This window comes from Anomaloglossus baeobatrachus, chromosome 4 (genome assembly GCF_048569485.1).
Source record: "Anomaloglossus baeobatrachus isolate aAnoBae1 chromosome 4, aAnoBae1.hap1, whole genome shotgun sequence".
NCBI classification, from domain to species: domain Eukaryota; kingdom Metazoa; phylum Chordata; class Amphibia; order Anura; family Aromobatidae; genus Anomaloglossus; species Anomaloglossus baeobatrachus.
The window spans coordinates 623,320,572-623,342,247 of record NC_134356.1 but is presented as its reverse complement, the minus strand read 5'-3'; the positions used below and the strand labels follow the sequence as shown (position 1 = coordinate 623,342,247).

At 50.8% G+C, this 21,676-nt stretch overlaps 1 protein-coding gene across 1 annotated transcript; it reads right to left on the bottom strand.

The window, feature by feature from the left end:
* Positions 1-14,040: 14,040 nt before the first annotated feature.
* Positions 14,041-21,336, bottom strand: DNAJB1 (DnaJ heat shock protein family (Hsp40) member B1). Its single transcript, XM_075346314.1, has 4 exons — positions 21,237-21,336; positions 17,514-17,765; positions 15,487-16,067; positions 14,041-15,226 (listed from the first exon to the last, which is right to left on the bottom strand). The coding sequence occupies exons 2-4, from the start codon at positions 17,722-17,724 to the stop codon at positions 14,996-14,998; spliced, it is 1,023 nt and encodes a 340-aa protein (XP_075202429.1). The 5' UTR covers positions 17,725-17,765; positions 21,237-21,336; the 3' UTR covers positions 14,041-14,995.
* Positions 21,337-21,676: the final 340 nt, after the last annotated feature.

Here is a 21,676-nt window from a genome sequence, read left to right as displayed (position 1 = left end):
CATTATATAACCTAAAGCCAGTGCTATACTGGCACTTTCAGGCTGATTCTATACATACCTTTAGTATTCACATCAGATGTTTAGGTTTTGAAATCCAAGAAAGTTTATAAAATCGGCAGCTGCTTGAGTGACAGCAGCTGAGTATCAGATAATATCTGGGGGGTGTTCATAGTTATCCCCTTACCCTGTTAGAATTAGCAGAAGTATAATACAATTGATGTAACTTTTCTATTCCAGGACCCGTGCTGAGGTCATACCCATGTGACCAGAAGGGGCGGGGCCTCAGCCAATAGGAAAAAGTTGCTTCATGATATCAGCTTTGTTGGCTGAGGCCCCACCCCTTCTGGTCACATGGATATGACCTCACCACAGGTTCTGGAAGAGAAAAGTTACATCAATTGATAATACTAATGCTAATCACAACAGGGGAGGGGATAACTGAATATATTATCTGATGCACAGCTTCCGATTTTATAAACTGTACTTTCTTGGGTTTTAAAACCTAAACATCCGAGCTGACCACTACAGGTATGTATAGACTCAGCCTGATAGTGCCAGTATAGCACTGGCTTTAGTTTATATATGAAAATCCTGGTTATTGATTCCCTATAAATGCCTCTATATGTAAAGAAGGGAATTTTGTTTACTTACCGTAAATTCCTTTTCTTCTAGCTCCAATTGGGAGACCCAGACAATTGGGTGTATAGCTATGCCTCCGGAGGCCACACAAAGTATTACACTAAAAGTGTAAAGCCCCTCCCCTTCAGCCTATACACCCCCCGTACTGCTACGGGCTCATCAGTTTTGGTGCAAAAGCCAGAAGGAGGAAAAAATTATAAACTGGTTTAAAGTAAATTCAATCCAAAGGAATATCGGAGAACTGAAACCATTTAACATGAACAACATGTGTATACAAAAAACAGGGGCGGGTGCTGGGTCTCCCAATTGGAGCTAGAAGAAAAGGAATTTACGGTAGGTAACAAAATTCCCTTCTTCTTTGTCGCTCCTAATTGGGAGACCCAGACAATTGGGACGTCCAAAAGCAGTCCCTGGGTGGGTAAATAATACCTCATAATAGAGCCGGAACGGCTCCGTCCTACAGGTGGGCAACTGCCGCCTGAAGGACTCGCCTACCTAGGCTGGCATCTGCCGAAGCATAGGTATGCATCTGATAGTGTTTCGTGAAAGTGTGCAGGCTCGATCCGGTAGCTGCCTGACACATCTGCTGAGCCGTAGCCTGGTGTCGCAAGGCCCAGGACGCTCCCACGGCCCTGGTAGAATGGGCCTTCAGTCCTGAGGGAACCGGAAGCCCCGAGGAACGGTAAGCTTCGAGAATTGGTTCCTTGATCCACCGAGCCAGGGTTGATTTGGAAGCTTGTGTCCCTTTACGCTGGCCAGCGACAAGGACAAAGAGAGCATCGGAGCGGCGCAGGGGCGCCGTACGAGAAATGTAGAGTCTGAGTGCTCTCACCAGATCTAACAAGTGCAAATCCTTTTCACATTGGTGAACTGGATGAGGACAAAACGAGGGTAAGGAGATGTCCTGATTGAGATGAAAAGTGGGCAAGGCAAATGGCCAGGGAGAAAACGCCTGAGCAGAGCACCACGACAGGAATATTTTCCACGTCCTGTGGTAGATCTTGGCGGACGTTGGTTTCCTAGCCTGTCTCATAGTGGCAATGACCTCTTGAGATAATCCTGAAGACGCTAGGATCCAGGACTCAATGGCCACACAGTCAGGTTGAGGGCCGCAGAATTCAGATGGAAAAAAACGGCCCTTGAGACAGCAAATCTGGTCGGTCTGGCAGTGCCCACGGTTGGCCGACCGTGAGATGCCACAGATCCGGGTACCACGACCTCCTCGGCCAGTCTGGAGCGACGAGGATGGCGCGGCGGCAGTCGGCCCTTATCTTGCGTAACACTCTGGGCAACAGAGCCAGAGGAAGAAACACATAAGGAAGCTGAAACTGCGACCAATCCTGAACTAAGGCGTCTGCCGCCAGAGCTCTGTGATCTTGAGATCGAGCCATGAATGTTGGGACCTTGTTGTTGTGCCGTGACGCCATTAGGTCGACGTCCGGCATCCCCCAGCGGCAACAGATCTCCTGAAACACGTCCGGGTGAAGGGACCATTCCCCTGCGTCCATGCCCTGGCGACTGAGAAAGTCTGCTTCCCAGTTTTCTACGCCCGGGATGTGAACTGCGGATATGGTGGATGCTGTGGGTGGAAGCCACAGCAGAATCCTCCGGACTTCCTGGAAGGCTTGCCGACTGCGTGTCCCACCTTGGTGGTTGATGTAAGCCACCGCTGTGGAGTTGTCCGACTGAATTCGGATCTGCTTGCCTTCCAGCCACTGCTGGAACGCTTTTAGGGCAAGATACACTGCCCTGATCTCCAGAACATTGATCTGAAGTGAGGACTGTTGATGAGTCCACGTACCCTGAGCCCTGTGGTGGAGAAAAACTGCTCCCCACCCTGACAGGCTCGCGTCCGTCGTGACCACCGCCCAGGATGGGGGTAGGAAGGATTTCCCCTTCGATAATGAGGTGGGAAGAAGCCACCACCGAAGGGAAGCTTTGGTTGCTTGAGAGAGGGAGACGTTCCTGTCTAGGGACGTCGGCCTCCTGTCCCACTTGCGTAGGATGTCCCATTGAAGAGGACGCAGATGAAACTGCGCGAAAGGGACTGCTTCCATTGCTGTCCTTCTTTGGAACCACAAACAGGTTGGAGTAGAAACCGTGACCCTGTTGCTGAAGAGGAACCGGGACAACCACTCCTTCTGCCTTCAGAATGCCCACCGCCTGCAGAAGAGCCTCGGCTCGCTCGGGAGGCGGAGATGTTCTGAAGAATCGAGTCGGAGGATGAGAGCTGAACTCTATCCTGTAACCGTGAGACAAAATGTCTCTCACCCAACGGTCTTTTACTTGTGGCAGCCAGGTGTCGCAAAAGCGGGAGAGCCTGCCACCAACCGAGGATGCGGTGTGAGGAGGCCGTAAGTCATGAGGAAGCCGCCTTGGTAGCGGCACCTCCGGCGGTCTTTTTAGGGCGTGATTTCGACCGCCATGCGTCGGCGTTCCTCTGATCCTTCTGAGGCCTTTTGGACGAGGAGAATTGTGACCTGCCCGCACCCCGAAAGGACCGAAACCTCGACTGTCCCCTCCTCTGTTGGGGTGTTTTTGGTTTGGCTTGGGGTAAGGATGTTTCCTTTCCCTTGGATTGTTTGATGATTTCATCCAATCTCTCACCAAACAAACGGTCGCCAGAAAATGGCAATCCAGTTAAGCACTTTTTGGAAGCCGAATCTGCCTTCCATTCCCGCAGCCACAAGGCCCTGCGTATTACCACCGAATTGGCGGCTGCAACCGCCGTACGGGTCGCAGAGTCCAGGACAGCATTAATAGCGTAGGACGCAAATGCCGACGTTTGAGAGGTTATGGACGCCACCTGCGGCGCAGACGTACGTGAGTGCGTCAATTTGCGCCTGACCAGCTGAGATAGCTTGGAGTGCCCATACGGCTGCGAATGCTGGAGCAAAAGACGCGCCGATAGCTTCATAGATGGATTTCAACCAGAGCTCCATCTGTCTGTCAGTGGCATCCTTCTGGAGATTGGAGGATCCACCTTGGGACACTGAGTCCAGCCCTTGACCACGTCAGGGGGAAAAGGGTAACGTGTATCCTTAAGGCGCTTGGAAAAACGCTTATCTGGATAAGCTCGGTGTTTCTGGACTGCCTCTCTGAAGTCAGAGTGGTCCAGAAACATACTCTTTGTACGCTTGGGAAACCTGAAACGGAATTTCTCCTGCTGAGAAGCTGACTCCTCCACTGGATGAGCTGAGGGAGAAATATTCAACATTTCATTGATGGACGCAATAAGATCATTCACTATGGCGTCCCCATCAGGAGTATCAAGGTTGAGAGCGGCTTCAGGATCAGAATCCTGATCAGCTACCTCCGCTTTGATGATGTCGAGGGAATTTCATAGCGAGCTCGCTTAGTCGGTCTGGGGCTGCGGTCCGTGTCAGAGACCTCACCCTGGGATCCATGAGACACCCCGGGAAGACATTGCTGTTCCAACCGTCCCTGTCACCTGGACAGTGTTAACAGGTGGTTCTCCCTGGGCCACCCCTAGCAGAGGCTCCGGCTGAGAAAGTGCCACAGGGGCCGAGCATTGCACACAATGAGGGTCAGTGGAACCTGCCGGCAGTATAGCCGTACATGCTGCACAGGCAGCATAGTAAGTCTGTGCCATGGCACCCTTGCTATTTGTGGACGACATGCTGTTGTCTCCATTGAGCAATACAGGAGGGTAAATAGCCACAAATCAACAGTGCACCCTACAGTGTAAAGTATAGACTATAATCATATAAACTATAAATACACTTCTGCACTAGTGGGGCCAGCACCACAGGTGCTGCTTACCGCCTGCGCAAAGCGTTTGTGTGGGCACCAGAATTCCTGCCTGGGTCTCTTTGAGCTTGTCTCTCCTCTCCAGCGTTAGCAGAGCTGAGAGGAATGGCTGCCAGCGTCCTGGGGAGAGGAGGGAGCCGTGGGCGTGACCCAGAAAAGTGCGGGAACTGGTGCCCCACTGTGCAGAGTGAGGGGGGTGGAGTATGCAAAGCATGCTCCAGCCCTCAGTGCTGCCGACCTGTACAGCGTCCCGCCCTTCCCCTGACTGGCAGGGCTGGGGGCGGGAAAAGAATGAGACTAGGCCGCAGAAGCCGGGGACTATAGTTATAAGCGCGGCCGCCGTATAAGCGCGGTCGGCGCGGAAGTCCCCGGCGCACTAACAGTCTCAGCCGCGCCGCAGTGATAACGATGGCAGCGGCGGTCAGCGCGGCAGTCCCCCTACACAAATACACTCAGCGACGCTGAAGTGTATAGTGGCACAAATGCAGCCAGCGCTGCTGTCCCCGGTGCACTAGCACACCCAGCAATGCTGGAGTGTTGCTGTGCGCGGTCCCCACGGAGACACAGAGTACCTCCAAGTAGCAGGGCCATGTCCCTGAACGATACTCGGCTCCTATCCAGCAGGGTCCTCAGGAGCTGTGGATGGAGCACGGTCTCCTGTGCCTGGAGACCGATGGGATCCCACTTCACCCAGAGCCCTAATTGAGGGATGGGGAAGGAAAGCAGCATGTGGGCTCCAGCCTCCGTACCCGCAATGGATACCTCAACCTTAACAACACCGCCGACAAGAGTGGGGTGAGAAGGGAGCATGCTGGGGGCCCTGTTATGGGCCCTCTTTTCTTCCATCCGACATAGTCAGCAGCTGCTGCTGACTAAGCTGTGGAGCTATGCGTGGATGTCTGACCTCCTTCGCACAAAGCATAAAAACTGATGAGCCCGTAGCAGTACGGGGGGTGTATAGGCTGAAGGGGAGGGGCTTTACACTTTTAGTGTAATACTTTGTGTGGCCTCCGGAGGCATAGCTATACACCCAATTGTCTGGGTCTCCCAATTAGGAGCGACAAAGAAAACTCTAATTTTGGTAATAGGTGTGGTGGAAACTCAGGTTCTGTATATAGAGGTATGCGGGGATTTCTTCTGAGCATGTGCGGCAGACCATCAGCAATTCTACAGTGCTACTATCCTCCCCTCTTGCAAGCTTATTCAGGTCAGTGTTGCAACTAATATACTGGCCTGAAGAGTCACTTTTAAAGATATGGTCCATTATACAGTATAAGTGGCCACATCGCTGTAAAACTCATGGAGAAGGTTTTTCTCAAATACCTTGTGTATTACAGTCTGAGTGGCGTTATCAAGTGACTACCCCCAGGCTCCGTGACCTGAGATCCGGTGAGGTCACGTAAACTTCCAGTTGACCCGACATCATCGGGGCGGCCCCAGTCTCTGAATGACAGGGCTGTGGGCGGGGCGGAGTTTCACCGTTCATCACAGCCCAGCATCGCTCCTGCTTGCAGCGCTCTGCAGCGAAGGAGAACACATGACATGCTGGGCTGTGACGAGCGTTGAAACTCCGTCCACAGCCAGTCAGGCCCCTTTGAGACGTCCGTATTTAAAACAGGTACAATCCACACGTACCGGTATGGTCATCATTGTGACATTACATACTTATGACTGGTAACAATAATAAATGCATAATACTGAGATGAATGGGTTGTTTTTTGTATATTTTTTTTTTATTTAATGTGTAAATGATGGGCAAAGCCTGAAAAACTATAGATAGATATAGAAGAAGGGAATTTTGTTACTTACCGTAAATTCCTTTTCTTCTAGCTCCTATTGGGAGACCCAGACGATTGGGTGTATAGCACTGCCTCCGGAGGCCACACAAAGCAATTACACTAAAAAGTGTAAGGCCCCTCCCCTTCTGGCTATACACCCCCAGTGGGATCACTGGCTCACCAGTTTTAGTGCAAAAGCAAGAAGGAGGAAAGCCAATAACTGGTTTAAACAAATTCACTCCGAAGTAACGTCGGAGAACTGAAAACCGTTCAACATGAACAACATGTGTACCCGAAAAACAACCAAAAATCCCGAAGGACAACAGGGCGGGTGCTGGGTCTCCCAATAGGAGCTAGAAGAAAAGGAATTTACGGTAAGTAACAAAATTCCCTTCTTCTTCGGCGCTCCATTGGGAGACCCAGACGATTGGGACGTCCAAAAGCTGTCCCTGGGTGGGTAAAGAATACCTCATGTTAGAGCTGCAAGACAGCCCTCCCCTATAGGGAGGCAACTGCCGCCTGCAGGACTCTTCTACCTAGGCTGGCGTCCGCCGAAGCATAGGTATGCACCTGATAATGTTTGGTGAAAGTGTGCAGACTCGACCAGGTAGCTGCCTGGCACACCTGTTGAGCCGTAGCCTGGTGTCGCAATGCCCAGGACGCACCCACGGCTCTGGTAGAATGGGCCTTCAGCCCTGATGGAACCGGAAGCCCAGCAGAACGGTAGGCTTCAAGAATTGGTTCTTTGATCCATCGAGCCAGGGTGGCCTTAGAAGCCTGCGACCCTTTGCGCTTACCAGCGACAAGGACAAAGAGTGCATCCGAACTGCGCAAGGGCGCCGTGCGGGAAATGTAGATTCTGAGTGCTCTCACCAGATCCAACAAATGTAAATCCTTCTCATACCGATGAACTGCATGAGGACAAAACGAAGGCAAAGAGATATCCTGATTAAGATGAAAAGAGGATACCACCTTCGGGAGAAACTCCTGAATGGGGCGCAGCACTACCTTGTCCTGGTGGAAGACCAGGAAGGGAGCCTTGGATGATAGCGCTGCCAGCTCAGACACTCTCCGAAGAGATGTGATCGCTACCAGAAAAGCCACTTTCTGTGATAGTCTAGAAAGTGAAACCTCCCTCAGAGGCTCGAAGGGCGGCTTCTGGAGGGCAACTAGTACCCTGTTCAGATCCCATGGATCTAACGGCCGCTTGTACGGGGGTACGATATGGCAAACCCCCTGTAGGAACGTGCGCACCTTAGGAAGGCGTGCCAAACGCCTCTGAAAAAAGACGGATAGCGCCGAGACCTGACCTTTAAGGGAGCCGAGCGACAAACCTTTTTCTAACCCAGATTGCAGGAAAGAAAGAAAGGTAGGCAATGCAAATGGCCAGGGGGACACTCCCTGAGCAGAGCACCAGGATAAGAATATCCTCCACGTTCTGTGGTAGATCTTAGCGGACGTGGGCTTCCTAGCCTGTCTCATGGTGGCAACGACCCCTTGGGATAATCCTGAAGACGCTAGGATCCAGGACTCAATGGCCACACAGTCAGGTTCAGGGCCGCAGAATTCCGATGGAAAAACGGCCCTTGGGACAGTAAGTCTGGTCGGTCTGGTAGTGCCCACGGTTGGCCGACCGTGAGCTGCCACAGATCCGGATACCACGCCCTCCTCGGCCAGTCTGGGGCGACGAGTATGACGCGGCTGCAATCGGATCTGATCTTGCGTAGCACTCTGGGCAAGAGTGCCAGAGGTGGAAACACATAAGGGAGCCGGAACTGCGACCAATCTTGCACTAGGGCGTCTGCCGCCAGCGCTCTTTGATCGCGAGACCGTGCCATGAAGGTTGGGACCTTGTTGTTGTGCCGGGACGCCATGAGGTCGACGTCCGGCCTTCCCCATCGGCGACAGATTTCCTGAAACACGTCTGGGTGAAGGGACCATTCCCCTGCGTCCATGCCCTGGCGACTGAGGAAGTCTGCTTCCCAGTTTTCTACGCCGGGGATGTGAACTGCGGATATGGTGGAGGCCGTGGCTTCCACCCACATCAGAATCCGCCGGACTTCCTGGAAGGCTTGCCGACTGCGTGTCCCCCCTTGGTGGTTGATGTATGCCACCGCTGTGGAGTTGTCCGACTGAATTCGGATCTGCCTTCCTTCCAGCCACTGCTGGAAGGCTAGTAGGGCAAGATACACTGCTCTGATTTCCAGAACATTGATCTGAAGGGTGGACTCCTGCTGAGTCCACGTACCCTGAGCCCTGTGGTGGAGAAAAACTGCTCCCCACCCTGACAGACTCGCGTCTGTCGTGACCACCGCCCAAGACGGTGGTAGGAAGGATCTCCCCTGTGATAATGAGGTGGGAAGAAGCCACCACTGCAGAGAGTCCTTGGCCGTCTGGGAAAGGGAGACTTTCCTGTCCAGGGATTTTGACTTCCCGTCCCATTGGCGGAGAATGTCCCATTGAAGTGGGCGCAGATGAAACTGCGCAAACGGAACCGCCTCCATTGCCGCCACCATCTTCCCGAGGAAGTGCATGAGGCGTCTTAAGGAGTGCGACTGACTTTGAAGGAGAGCCTGCACCCCAGTCTGTAGAGACCGCTGCTTGTCCAGCGGAAGCTTCACTATCGCTGAGAGAGTATGAAACTCCATGCCAAGATACGTTAGTGATTGGGTCGGTGACAGATTTGACTTTGAGAAGTTGATGATCCACCCGAACGTCTGGAGAGTCTCCAGTGCAACCGTCAAGCTGAGTTGGCATGCCTCTTGAGAGGGTGCCTTGACCAGTAGATCGTCCAAGTAAGGGATCACAGAGTGTCCCTGAGAGTGCAAGACTGCTACCACTGCCGCCATGATCTTGGTGAACACCCGTGGGGCTGTCGCCAGACCAAATGGCAGAGCTACGAACTGAAGATGGTCGTCTCCTATTACGAAGCGTAGAAAGCGTTGGTGCTCTGTAGCAATCGGCACGTGGAGATAAGCATCCTTGATGTCTATTGATGCTAGGAAATCTCTTGAGACATTGAGGCCATGACTGAGCGGAGGGATTCCATCCGGAACCGCCTGGCGTTCACATGCTTGTTGAGCAGTTTGAGGTCCAGAACAGGACGGAATGAGCCGTCCTTTTTTGGCACCACAAAGAGATTGGAGTAAAAACCTTGACCTCGTTCCTGAAGAGGAACAGGGACCACCACTCCTTCTGCTCTTAGAGAATTCACCGCCTGCAGAAGGGCATCTGCTCGGTCGGGATGTGGGGAAGTTCTGAAGAACCGAGGCGGAGGACGAGAACTGAACTCTATCCTGTACTCGTGAGAGAAAATGTCTGTTACCCACCGGTCTTTGACCTGTGGCAGCCAAATGTCGCAAAAGCGGGAGAGCCTGCCACCGACCGAGGATGCGGAGGGAGGCGGCCGAAAGTCATGAGGCAGCCGCCTTGGAAGCGGTACCTCCGGTTGCTTTCTTGGGGCGTGAGTAAGCCCGCCAGGAATCAGAGCTCCTTTGCTCTTTCTGAGTCCCTTTGGACAAGGAGAATTGGGGCTTGCCCGAGCCTCGAAAGGACCGAAACTTTGACTGCCACTTCCTCTGTGGAGGTTTGCTTGATCTGGGCTGGGGTAAGGAGGAGTCCTTACTTTTGAACTGTTTAATGATTTTCGCCAATTGCTCACCAAACAGTCTGTCTCCAGATAATGGCAAGCTGGTTAAACATTTTTTAGAAGCAGAATCTGCTTTCCATTCCTTTAACCACAAGGCTCTGCGCAAAACTACAGAGTTGGCGGATGCCATTGAGGTACGGCTCGTAGAGTCCAGTACCGCATTGATAGCGTAGGTCGCAAACGCAGACATTTGCGTAGTTAGGGACGCCACTTGCGGCACTGCTGGACGTATGAGAGAGTCCACCTGTGCCAGACCAGCTGAAATAGCTTGGAGCGCCCACACGGCCGCGAATGCTGGAGCAAACGACGCGCCAATAGCTTCATAGACAGATTTCAACCAAAGGTCCATCTGTCTGTCATTGGCATCTTTAAGTGAAGCCCCATCCTCCACTGCAACTATGGATCTAGCTGCAAGCCTGGATATTGGAGGGTCCACTTTTGGACACTGGGTCCAGCGTTTGACCACGTCAGGGGGAAAAGGATAACGGGTATCCTTAAGGCGTTTAGAAAAACGCTTGTCCGGATAAGTATTGTGTTTCTGGATGGATTCTCTGAAGTCAGACTGGTCCAGAAAAGTACTCAATTTACGCTTGGGATACAGGAAATGGAATTTCTCCTGCTGTGCAGCTGCCTCCTCTGCAGAAGGGGCTGGGGGAGAAATATCCAACAGCCTATTGATGGCCGCTATAAGGTCATTTACCATGGCGTCACCATCTGGCGTATCCAAATTGAGTGCGGCGTCAGGACAAGACTCCTGATCACCCACCTCTGAGCCATCATATAGAGACCCTTCTCGCTGAGACCCTGATCCGCGTGATGACGTGGAGGGTCTCTCCCAGCGAGCTCGCTTAGGCGGACTGGGACTGTCATCGGAGTCAGAGCCCTCAGCCTGTGATGCCTGGGACCCCCTTGAATTACGGATTAATTCCAGCTGAGGGGGGCCGGGGAACATAGACACAGCGGTGTCCATGGTCTGAGCAACTGGCCTGGACTGCAAGGTCTCCAGGATTTTTGTCATAGTCACAGACATTTTATCAGCAAAGACTGCAAATTCTGTCCCCGTCACCGGGGTAGGGTTCACAGGCGTCTCTGCCTGGGCTACCACCACAATAGGCTCTGGCTGACGAAGTGCCACTGGGACTGAACATTGCACACAATGAGAGTCGTTGGAGCCTGCTGGTAGATTAGCCCCACATGCTGTACAAGCAGTGTATACAGCCCGTGCCTTGGCACCCTTGCGTTTTGCGGATGACATGCTGTTGTCTCCTCAAAGCAATATAGGGTGTACAGCCAAGAAGCGACCTTACAGTGCAGTACACAAATATAACACTGTGGCACTAGTGGGGCCGCACGTATGTGCTGCTTACCGCCCGCTTAGCGCGGGTGTGTGGTCGCCAGAAACCCCTAGCCTGGGTCCCTCAGAGCCTGCGTCCGTTCTCCAGCCAGACTGCATGTGTATAATGGCTGCCGGCGTCCTGGGGAGCTGCAAGCCTGGGGGCGGGCCTAGGGCGTGCACAGAGAAAAAGCGCGGAGCCTGTGTCCTACTGTGCTCAGTGAGAGGGCTGGAGCATGTAAATCGTGCTCCAGCCCTCGGCGCTGCCGAGTGAACAACGTCTCTCCCCTACCCTGATTGACAGGGTGGGGGGCGTTAACGAAGCGGAGCTAGGCCGCAGAAAACCGGGGACTAAAGTTAGAAGCGCCGCCGCCGTAAAAGCGCGGTCGGCGCGTCCCCGGCGCACTACAAGTCGCAGCTGCGCCGCCGCTCCAGGGGCGGTCGGCGCGGCGATCCACACACATAAAGTCCCCCAGTAATCTGCGGGGACTATAAGCCCAGCGCACAGCGCTACAGTCCCCGGCGCACTAGCACACCCAGCAAGCCTGGGGTGTGCGTGGCCTGCCATACGGGGACACAGAGTACCTGAAAGTTGCAGGGCCTTGTCCCTGAACGGCACTCCCGCTCCACATCCAGCAGGTTCTATGGGTCTGTGGATGGAGCCCGGCCTCAGGGCTTGGTGGCCGGTAAGATCCCACTTCCTCAGAGCCCCTCAGGGGGATGGGGAAGGAAAACAGCATGTGGGCTCCAGCCTCCGTACCCGCAATGGGTACCTCAACCTTACAAACCACAAGTGGGGTAAGAAGGGAGCATGCTGGGGGCCCCATATGGGCCCTCTTTTCTTCCATCCGATATAGTCAGCAGCTGCTGCTGACTAAACAGTGGAGCTATGCGTGGATGTCTGACCTCCTTCGCACAAAGCAGAAAACTGGTGAGCCAGTGATCCCACTGGGGGTGTATAGCCAGAAGGGGAGGGGCCTTACACTTTTTAGTGTAATTGCTTTGTGTGGCCTCCGGAGGCAGTGCTATACACCCAATCGTCTGGGTCTCCCAATGGAGCGCCGAAGAAAGATAGAACAGAGATATATAAAGAGAGGACATAAAATAGATAGAATAGATACAGAGAGCCAGATGTTGCAGCATTTTTAAAATAAAAAAAAAAAATTACGTGGGGTCCCCCCAATTTTCATATCCAGCACAGGAACAGCAGCAGCTGCTGCGGGCTGCATTCCTCAGCTGATTATTAAAAATAGACAGGATCCCACACTTTTTTTTTTTTTTTTTAGACTATGTTTTGTTTGTGGGGTTTTTTTTTTTAAAAAAAAAAAACCCACACACACACAACAAAAAAACCATAGGGTCCCCTCCATTTTCCTTAGGGCCGTTTCAGATCAGCGATATTCTGCCGCACTCGCAGATCTGGCATAAGGGCAGTACAGTACTTTACAGTTCACTGGCAAGCTCCGGGCACATAGGGTCATGTGACTGGAGCATGTGACCGGGGTTTGCCGCACTGTCTGTGAACTGTAAAGTACTGTAATGCCCTTGTGCCGGATCTGCGAGTGCGGCAGAATACCGCTGATCTGAAACGGCCCTAAAACCAGCCAAGATACAGCAGACAACTGGGGGCTGATATTAGGGTAGGAAGGGCCAAGGTTATTTTGCCCTTTGCAGCCAACCAAAGCAGCCAGCAACTGCTCCAGGAGTTATATACGAAAATCCTGGTGATAGGGTCATTTGATTAAAGCGCACCAATGACAATACCAGAGTGCCCCCATGTGCTTTCTAAAGTGGACCACACAAAGATACTGGAATTATCCAATGACAGTAGTCCATGGCATTTCGAAAAGGGAGATATAATTTTATCATCCAATGACTGATACAGACCAAAAATGAAGAAATGCAAATGGTATTTATTGAAAATACTTTATTTAGTGTTGGAGATGTTTGTCTTTGTCCAGGACCTCCATGCCACTCTTACAGGGCATCCCGTGGCCAGTCGCTGGGCACATAGGCAGTATTAGGAAATGTCAGCAATTTTTTTTTACAAACAATACAACAAAAATATCTCTATCCGAAACGTCATACATTCACCGGCCCAACCTCACACAGATCCAGTCACCTGTCTATTAAGTATGAAACACTGACACAGGACAATCCGATTAAAATAAAAAGCTATATATAATATTTACAGCACAAATACAAATGTATTCATAGTGGGAGCACTGGAGTTAGCCAGTCATTTGACATACATGTCCGTGCAGCTCCATGGCACCGGCTAGGTTAAAAAAAATGCAAGTATACAAGAAAATGGGCTTTTAATATTATAAAAAAAAAAAAAAAAAAAAAGCCTCCTATTAAAAAGAAAACAAAGCATTGCAACAACACCGGTACATTAGTTATATTCTTAATGAACGCTAGGAAATTTAAAAAAGATGATATATATTTTATGAAATGGCCTCCTCCCTGATTAATCCAGAGGCCACTTCCAGAAGACTGCTAGCCGCATTCATCTCTGACCAGAGTACTGGGCACTTTGTGGCATGCACAATACCACTAAGGGCAGAGTGATGGGCTAAGGCCCTGTGCGCACTAGAAAGAGGAATTTTCTAAAGAAAATTCCGGAGGCTCAGTAAGATTTCCGCACCTGCGGGAATATACCGCACCGAAATCCACATCCAAATCCGCATGCGGGTTGTTGAGTTTTGCTGCGGATTTGGTGCGGAAATGCTGCAGCCAGCGTCGGACTGGCTACTGGAGGAATCTCCAGTAATACCAGGCCTGGCCGCGGTTACCTGCACTGAGCTCCGGAGCTCTCACCTGAGCTCCGGAGTGCAGCCTAGACTAAACTGCGAGCGCCGAGTGATTGATTCCCCGGCGATTGCCGTTTAGTTCAGGCCGGGCTGATCTCTGGAGCTGAGGTGACAGCTCCGGAGTGCAGCCCGGTCTCTCTACAGCTGTCACCTGAGCTCCGGAGATCAGCCAAGCCTGAACTAAACTGCAATCGCCAGGGAAACAATCACTCGGCGCTCGCAGTTTAGTCTAGGCTGCATTCCGGAGCTCAGGTGATCGCTCCGGAGTTCAGTGCAGGTAACCGCGGCCGGGACTGGTATTACTGGAGATTCCTCCGGTAGCCAGTCCCGCAGCTACCTGCGGAAAAGAAGTGACATGCAACTGTTTTTGCTGTGGGAATCCCGCAGCAAAACATGCAGCTGTCAAAATCTGCCTAGTGCGCACAGCTTTTGCTGGTGAATCACTGCAGAGATGTTATGAACATTTTCTGCAGCGAAACATGTAGCAAATCCGCGGGTAATTCCGTCTAGTGCGCACAAGGCCTAACACTGGTAGTAAGGGGGGCAAGCGTGCTGCACCAGTCAGCACTGATTTCTAGCTGAATTCCAGTAATACAAAAATGAGATGATTGGTAAAATGTGATCTGCTGCGAGACGCTTGAGATTCAGCCACTTAGTGTTATATCTAACAGTCTAGAGACTAAGTATGTAATAAGTGCACATACAACCGCCATGCTGCTAATATGGAGAATTTCATGTAACAGGAGACTGTTAAAAATCGCCATCACCTTAAGACATTCAGTGGTTCAGGACTTCTTTAGCTACATAGGTGTAGCGCAACTGAGAAAAAAAAAAACAAAAATTAAAAAACAAAAGAATTTCTAGATATATTTTGACTCATTGTGCCTCTTGCTCATGAGTATAATGCCCCATTCAGATGTCTCTCCGGCTTCTTAGGAACTGACAGCACTTGGAGCAGGGCCTATCAGTGCCGCTTTGGTCTGTGCCATCTTAGGTGGGGTCAGCATGGTCATTAGGCAGGCAGCACCCGTTCTAGTGTTTCCCGAGAAGCTACAGGCAGACGTTCGGGGAAACGAATGTCAAACTCCACTACGAGATCCCCCCGTTGTTCAGGAGCCTTGGGAAGTGGAAGTCCTTCTCCGTGAATCTTGCGCTTCGTCCCTGGGTTGACTATGTCTTTGCTGACAAGTGGAATGTTGCGACCGTCAAGGGTGGGGACTGTGATGGAGCAGCCACAGAGAGCCTGGGAGAAGGAAAAAAAAAAAAAAAAAAAAAAAAAAAAAAAAAACAATGTAAGATATGATAGAGAGAATAGATACTAAATTTAACAATTGTTTTATTACTATACAATCTTTTGTTCCTAATTACCAGCCATTGGGCTAGTGGGTGTGGTAATGGACTATAAACCCAAAGAGGTAACTGAGAAAGAAACAGCAACTGTGCAGCCAACACTGGTATCGCAATGTGGTCATTGTACACAAGATCTCATCTACGATCTCTCACCTCTCGTAGGCTGATCTTCGATGTGTAGATCAGATTCGATGAATCTCGCTTGAATACTGAATGAGGTTTGTCTTTCAACACAAACACAATATCGGCCGGGATGTTGTTATGAGTCTCGTCGCCTTCCTTTGGGAAAGTGATCTTGGTGCCCTCCTTCCAGCCCTTCTTCACCTGGATGGTGAGGATCTTGTCCTCGGTGTGTACACTCCTTCCATCCGGGCCCAATCGTTTGTGAGAGATCTTCATCTTCTTGGTGCACCCAGTATAGATTTCTTCTAGTGAAACTGGCAGCTCCCTGATCACAGGAGGGTCTTGCTTCTTGGGGATTACCTCACGCTGTCCAGGGGCAGCTCTGGGGAAGCCACCTAAATGACCAAAGCCGCCCATGCCGCCAAATCCTGAGAATGGGTCATCTGTCTCCATCTCCTCTTCTCCCCTTCCAAAGAAGGAATCAAATGGGTTACGACCTCTAAAGAACTCTGCAAACATGGCGTGAGGATCTCCATGGAAAGTATAGCTGAAGGAAGGACCATTGGGACCACCACCACCGCCTCCTCCTCCTCCTGGAGTTCCTTTCAGACCTGTTCAAAAAGATAAGTAAAGTCACTAGTATAAAAGCACAAAGTGAAACGTCCTAAACTTACTTGCCAGGACCTTAAATCATAGTGTGACGCAAATGTCCTAGTCACATGAGAAAAAACAAAAAAAAAAAACAAAAACAGAACAATGGCAATGACAGAATGCAAAACAGTGGGCTGAAAACGAACTTACTTCCTTTCTGTGAGCTCTCAGGAGTCATGTGACAGATTATTGGCTGGCAATAAGGTTCAATACTAAGCTTTAATAGGGAGGGATGCATCAGCATGATACATTACCAGGTACCATGGGAGATATTAACATCTATGAATGCACTTATAGGGAGTTTTTAGAACAGGATAAAGGATTAAGACTGCAAAGTGAATGTAAGAACAAAACACTCATCAAGAACGGTGTGTTTTTTTTCTTTTCTATACTCTGCCCAGGTCAATGGCCACCTTTGCAGTCTATCAGAGGTGGCCGGTCTTCTAGGTATGCAGTGCAAGTTGTTTGCTATAGCGAAGCGGATCAGTGACCCTGTGCTCTTCTGATGCTGCGGAGGCAATGCCGCCTCTACTAGGGCAGCATCAGAGAGCGTGAAGTCCGGCCCAGCAGCTCGACCAGGCCATTGGTCCCAACCATCAATCAGGAGTCCACCGCCCCAGGGAAGCGGGAGGCTGGGGAAGTTGGGGAACGTTATACTCATGAACAGTGATCTTGAGAAAAACGCTTCAAGAAATAGAACATGAATAAGACAGCAAATGAACTGAAATTAAGGGAAAAGACAAAAGCAAGAGACATGTCCTGATCCGCAGAAATCCTGAGGCTCCGGCAGGACAGGACCTGCTCAGGCACGGCTCTACATACATTTTTTTTTATTTCAGATCCTCAGTTAAAGCAGCTTGTGGATAAAGTAGATCATCTGACAGCCCCCGTGGACCATACTTTGCCACTTGAGGCAACAGTAATCCAGATATTCTACCTAAGTATGTGCAAATTCAATAAAAGAGACACGAGAGAATAAAAGTTGGCACTTTATAGACAGGAATTGCCAGGCTCAATAAAGAAGTAATAAGAAAGTGCCCAGCCCTCAATCTGCCGGGGGAAGGGGGGGTACCGCATGCCACGCAGTAAGCTCAAACACACCATGTGCTAATACAACATGCCCGCACTGGTTCTTGGGAGCATTTTTAGGGTGTGAATGTATACTAGTTGCCAGGAGATATCATAATTCCACACTTGTAACTGTGACCGAAGGAACATGCAGACATCGTGGTCACCACGTAGTTAGGAGCAGGAAATCAATGTCACCGAGTGTACCGATCTCAGCCGCCTATGCCGGAGAAGCGCTCCGTGTCACCCATCACACCCCTCGGTGTCGGGATCATCACTTCTATGGCACCTTACAACTAGGGTTCAGATGTGGCATATACCCTCCAGTGTGTACATACCCTCCTCTCCGTACTTGTCAAATATCTCCCTCTTTTTGGGGTCGCTCAGCACATCGTAGGCCTCGGCAATCTCTTTAAAGCGCTCCTCTGCCCCCGGATCCTTGTTTTTATCAGGGTGATATTTCAGGGCTTGTTTCCTGTACGCCTTCTTGATGTCTTCCTCTGATGCCCCCTTGGCCAGTCCAAGGGTCTTGTAATAGTCTTTACCCATTCTTCTGCAGGATTTTTCCAGTTAGTGGTGTAGCCAGACACCTGTGGGAATGCACTGCACATTAGTATCACACTATCACATGTAGAAACGGGGGTGCACGTAGGATGGGGGCAACCAAAGGAGGTACACGGCGACATTAGCAGGTAAAATAGGATTCATATGGGCACCAGAGCTCTCAAAAAAGTCAACTTGCCAGAAGATTACTGTAGAACTCTCCCTTTAAAGAAAAATCTCTTTCTATATGCCAAATATGCAATCAAAAAAGGTCCGTGGAGCCTCTGTTAGGAGTCTCGACACAGATAGCCAGATATCCCTCCGGGAAGGACACACACACACACACGTAATATATATATATATATATATATATACACACATACATACATATACACACACACACACACACACACACACACACACACAGTCTTATTGGCTGCTGCGCCTTACACTAAGGCTATGTACGCGCAGGTACAAGCGCATGTTTCCCGCAGCTAATCGCCGGCGTCCGCAGCTATTTTTAGCTGCGAGATTACAGCGGCATAGCTGCGGGAAACATGCAGACATTCATGCGGCTTACCTGCAGACGTCCCGGCCTCTATCTCCATAGTGGAGGGCCGGGATTTCTGCAGGTAATTCCGCATGAATAATTGACATGCAATTACGTGCGGCTGCGGGACATCCACAACATGTTCCGCAGCCGCACTTTCCGCAGCGTGGACACTGCACTCCCCATGTCCCATAGGATAACATGGGGAGTGTCTGTACATGCTAAACCCTGCGGATTTATCTGGAAAATCCAGAAAAATCCGCAGGTTTTCTGCGGCAAAATCCGCAGGAGCAAGCTTTCCGTGGGCACATAGCCTTAGGAGAAGCAGAAACAAGCTGAAAAAAAAAAAACTAGTCCTAAAAACTCAATTAGAAACAGAAGGAAAAAAAAAAAAAAAAAAAGGGTTAGGCTATGTGCGCACGTGTGCGTATTGCATGAAGTTACGCTGTGTTCTGCACCGCAGCGTAACTGAATGCGTCCTGCGTCCCCTGCACAGTCTATGGAGATTGTGCAGGAGCCGTGCGCATGTGGCATATTAGAACGCAGCGATTCGGCTGCTGCCCAAATCGCTGCGTTCTTCTGTGCGGTTTGCATGCTGTCTACAGGGAGAGGCAGCATGCAGAGCGCACGTTCTCTGCCGGCACCATGCGCTTCAGAACGGAGCTTTTCAGCTGCGCACCTTTTAGGTGCCGTGCAGAGCGCACACAGCCTTAGTTACAAAATGCAAACCACCAGACACTACAAACAAATCAATCAGTGGAAATAAGAAGAAAAGCTACAGGTCTCAAAGGAAAAAAAACAGAAAAAAACCCCAAAAACTTACAGATAAAGGTTAACAAAACAATAGCAAACAAAAAAAATAAATAAAAATAAAAAACTACTGTGGCAGACACTTGGCAAAGCTTTGTGTTAAAGGGAATCTGTCAGGTCCAATATGCACCAAGAACCCTGAGCAGTGCTGGGTGCATATTGCTAATCCCTGCCTTACCGTCCCTGTATCTAGTAGCATAGATAAAGAGATCTTTAGAAGAAGTATTTCTAAAGATTGTATGCTAATGAGCACGGGGACTAGTCCCAAGGGCATCGTCTCCATTAGCATGCTAGTACACCCCTGTGGGTACGCTGGATTTCGGCTCTGTGTGCATGACCTCGGACCTTCGGTCATGCGCACTATAAAGCCGGGTGTACGTGTCCTGGCTTCAAACTGAAGCAGTGGGCATGGCCGAACCTCCAGGGTGGTGCGCACGCCAGCGTCACGCGGCGATGGCAGCAGAGAAGTGAGTGAGATCATCCTGTGACGCTGCACATTCATTAGCATGTTAGCACACCCCTGTGGGCATACTAACATGCTAATGGAGACGACTGGCCAGGGGAACTAATGCTCAGGGGACTAGTCCCAGAGCTCATTAGCATACGATAAAAGATCTTTAGAAATACTTTTTATATAGATCCCTTTATCTATGCTAGTGTATACAAGGACGGTTAGGCAGGGATTAGTAATATGTACTCAGTACTACTAGTGGTACTGGGTGCATATTGCACCTGACAGGTTCACTTTAAGGCTATGTGCCCATGCTGCAGAAAATTTGCAGCAATTTTTCGCGGAAATTCCGCGGATTTTTCAAAAGTCTGCAGTACAGCGAGTCCCCAGCCATTTCTATGGCATTTAGGAACTGCTGTGCCCATGCTGCGCTTTTTTCCGCAGCGGAAATAGTGCGGATTTCCCTGCGGAAAAATCTGCCGCATGTGAATTATTCCTGCAGATTTTTCCGCAGGATCCCATACTTACCTGCCTTGATAGAAGACACCGGAGTCACTTCCTTCGATGCAGAGGAGCGCTCAGGTGACAGCTCCGGAGTTCAGTACAGGTAACCGCGGCCAGGAATGGTATTACTGGAGATTCCTGCGGAAAATAAGTGACATGCAATTGTTTTTGCTGCGGGAATCCCGCAGCAAAACATGCAGCTGTCAAAATCCGCATAGTGCGCTCAGCATTTTTTTCCCCATAGGATTTGCTGGTGATTCACTGCAGAGATGTTATGAACATTTTCTGCAGCAAAACATGCAGCAAATCCATGGGAACTTCCGTCTAGTGTGCACAAGGCTTTAAGGCTATGTAATTCCTGCGGAATTACATGCGGAAGTCCCACCTATCCACTATGGAGATATAGGCCGGGACTTCCGCAGGTAAGTCGCACGAATGTCCGCAAATTTCCCGCAGATATTTCACGGGAATCCCGCAGCAATGTATAGCTGCAGATTCCAGGGAGCAGCTGCGGGAAATCTGCGGATATATCCGAGGGTACATAGTGCCACGGGCACATAGCCCCTCATTCTCCAGCTCTAAGGCGCTGATGCCCGCTGCCTGTGGACAATGCCCGTTCTCTGTACAAAGCTCCATCTCTTCTCTATGTAGAGCCTCAGCACACACCACGCACTTCACACACCGCCACAAACCGCACAAGAGTGAACAAGTCGCCACACACACACCGCCAGGCACTACACACGCGTAAGCAAGTCAAGCACAAGCTGCCACGCACCGCACACGCGTGAACACACCACGACGCACTGCACACGCGTGAACACACCACGACGCACCGCACACGCGTGAACACACCACGACGCACCGCACACGCGTGAACACACCACGACGCACCGCACACGCGTGAACACACCACGACGCACTGCACACGCGCTCTCTCACACGCCTGCTTGCTGTCAGTGAGTGGAAACCTTACTATACATTCTATTTAGAGACCTCAGACTTCGCACAGTAGAGGGCTTCGTTACAGATGTGGCCAGTCCAGATGTTACTGCTGGCCACTTTATAATCAGTGGGGCCCGTCCATCCTTAGAATGGGGGCCGCAGCCCCTGTCACATACCCCTCCCTGCCTCCTCAGCTTATATAACCCAGCCCTGCCGTTGCCCGCCACCTGCACGCCGTCCTGGCCGCTCAGCAGCACCTACCTGGGACTCAGCGCCGGAATGCTCAGCCTCCGTGACTGCCAGGCTCTTGTACACACGCAGCTCCACCTCCAGAACCTTCCAGATCTTTCTTCCGCACTCCAGAAACTTCACGAGCGGTTGACCAATCGCAGACCTTAGACTTGGAAGTTCCACCAATCACAGACAAATATCTATCCGCGGCCAATCGGTATTCTGTAGGCTGTGGCCTATCGTTGTATCCCGCGGCTGTGTCACAAGTCTCTCACAGATGATTGGTCTTTCAGTTGGTTTCGGCCGCAGACTCAACCAATTAGAGAGGAAGACCGAGACGTTAGGAACTTCTCTGTCGCCATTTTGAAGTTGGGCAGTGCGCACTGTGCGGTGGGCTAGTGATGGGCAGTCCGGCTCTTTTTGATGAGCCGGCTCATTTGGCTCGGCTCACCAAAAAGAATCGGCTCTTT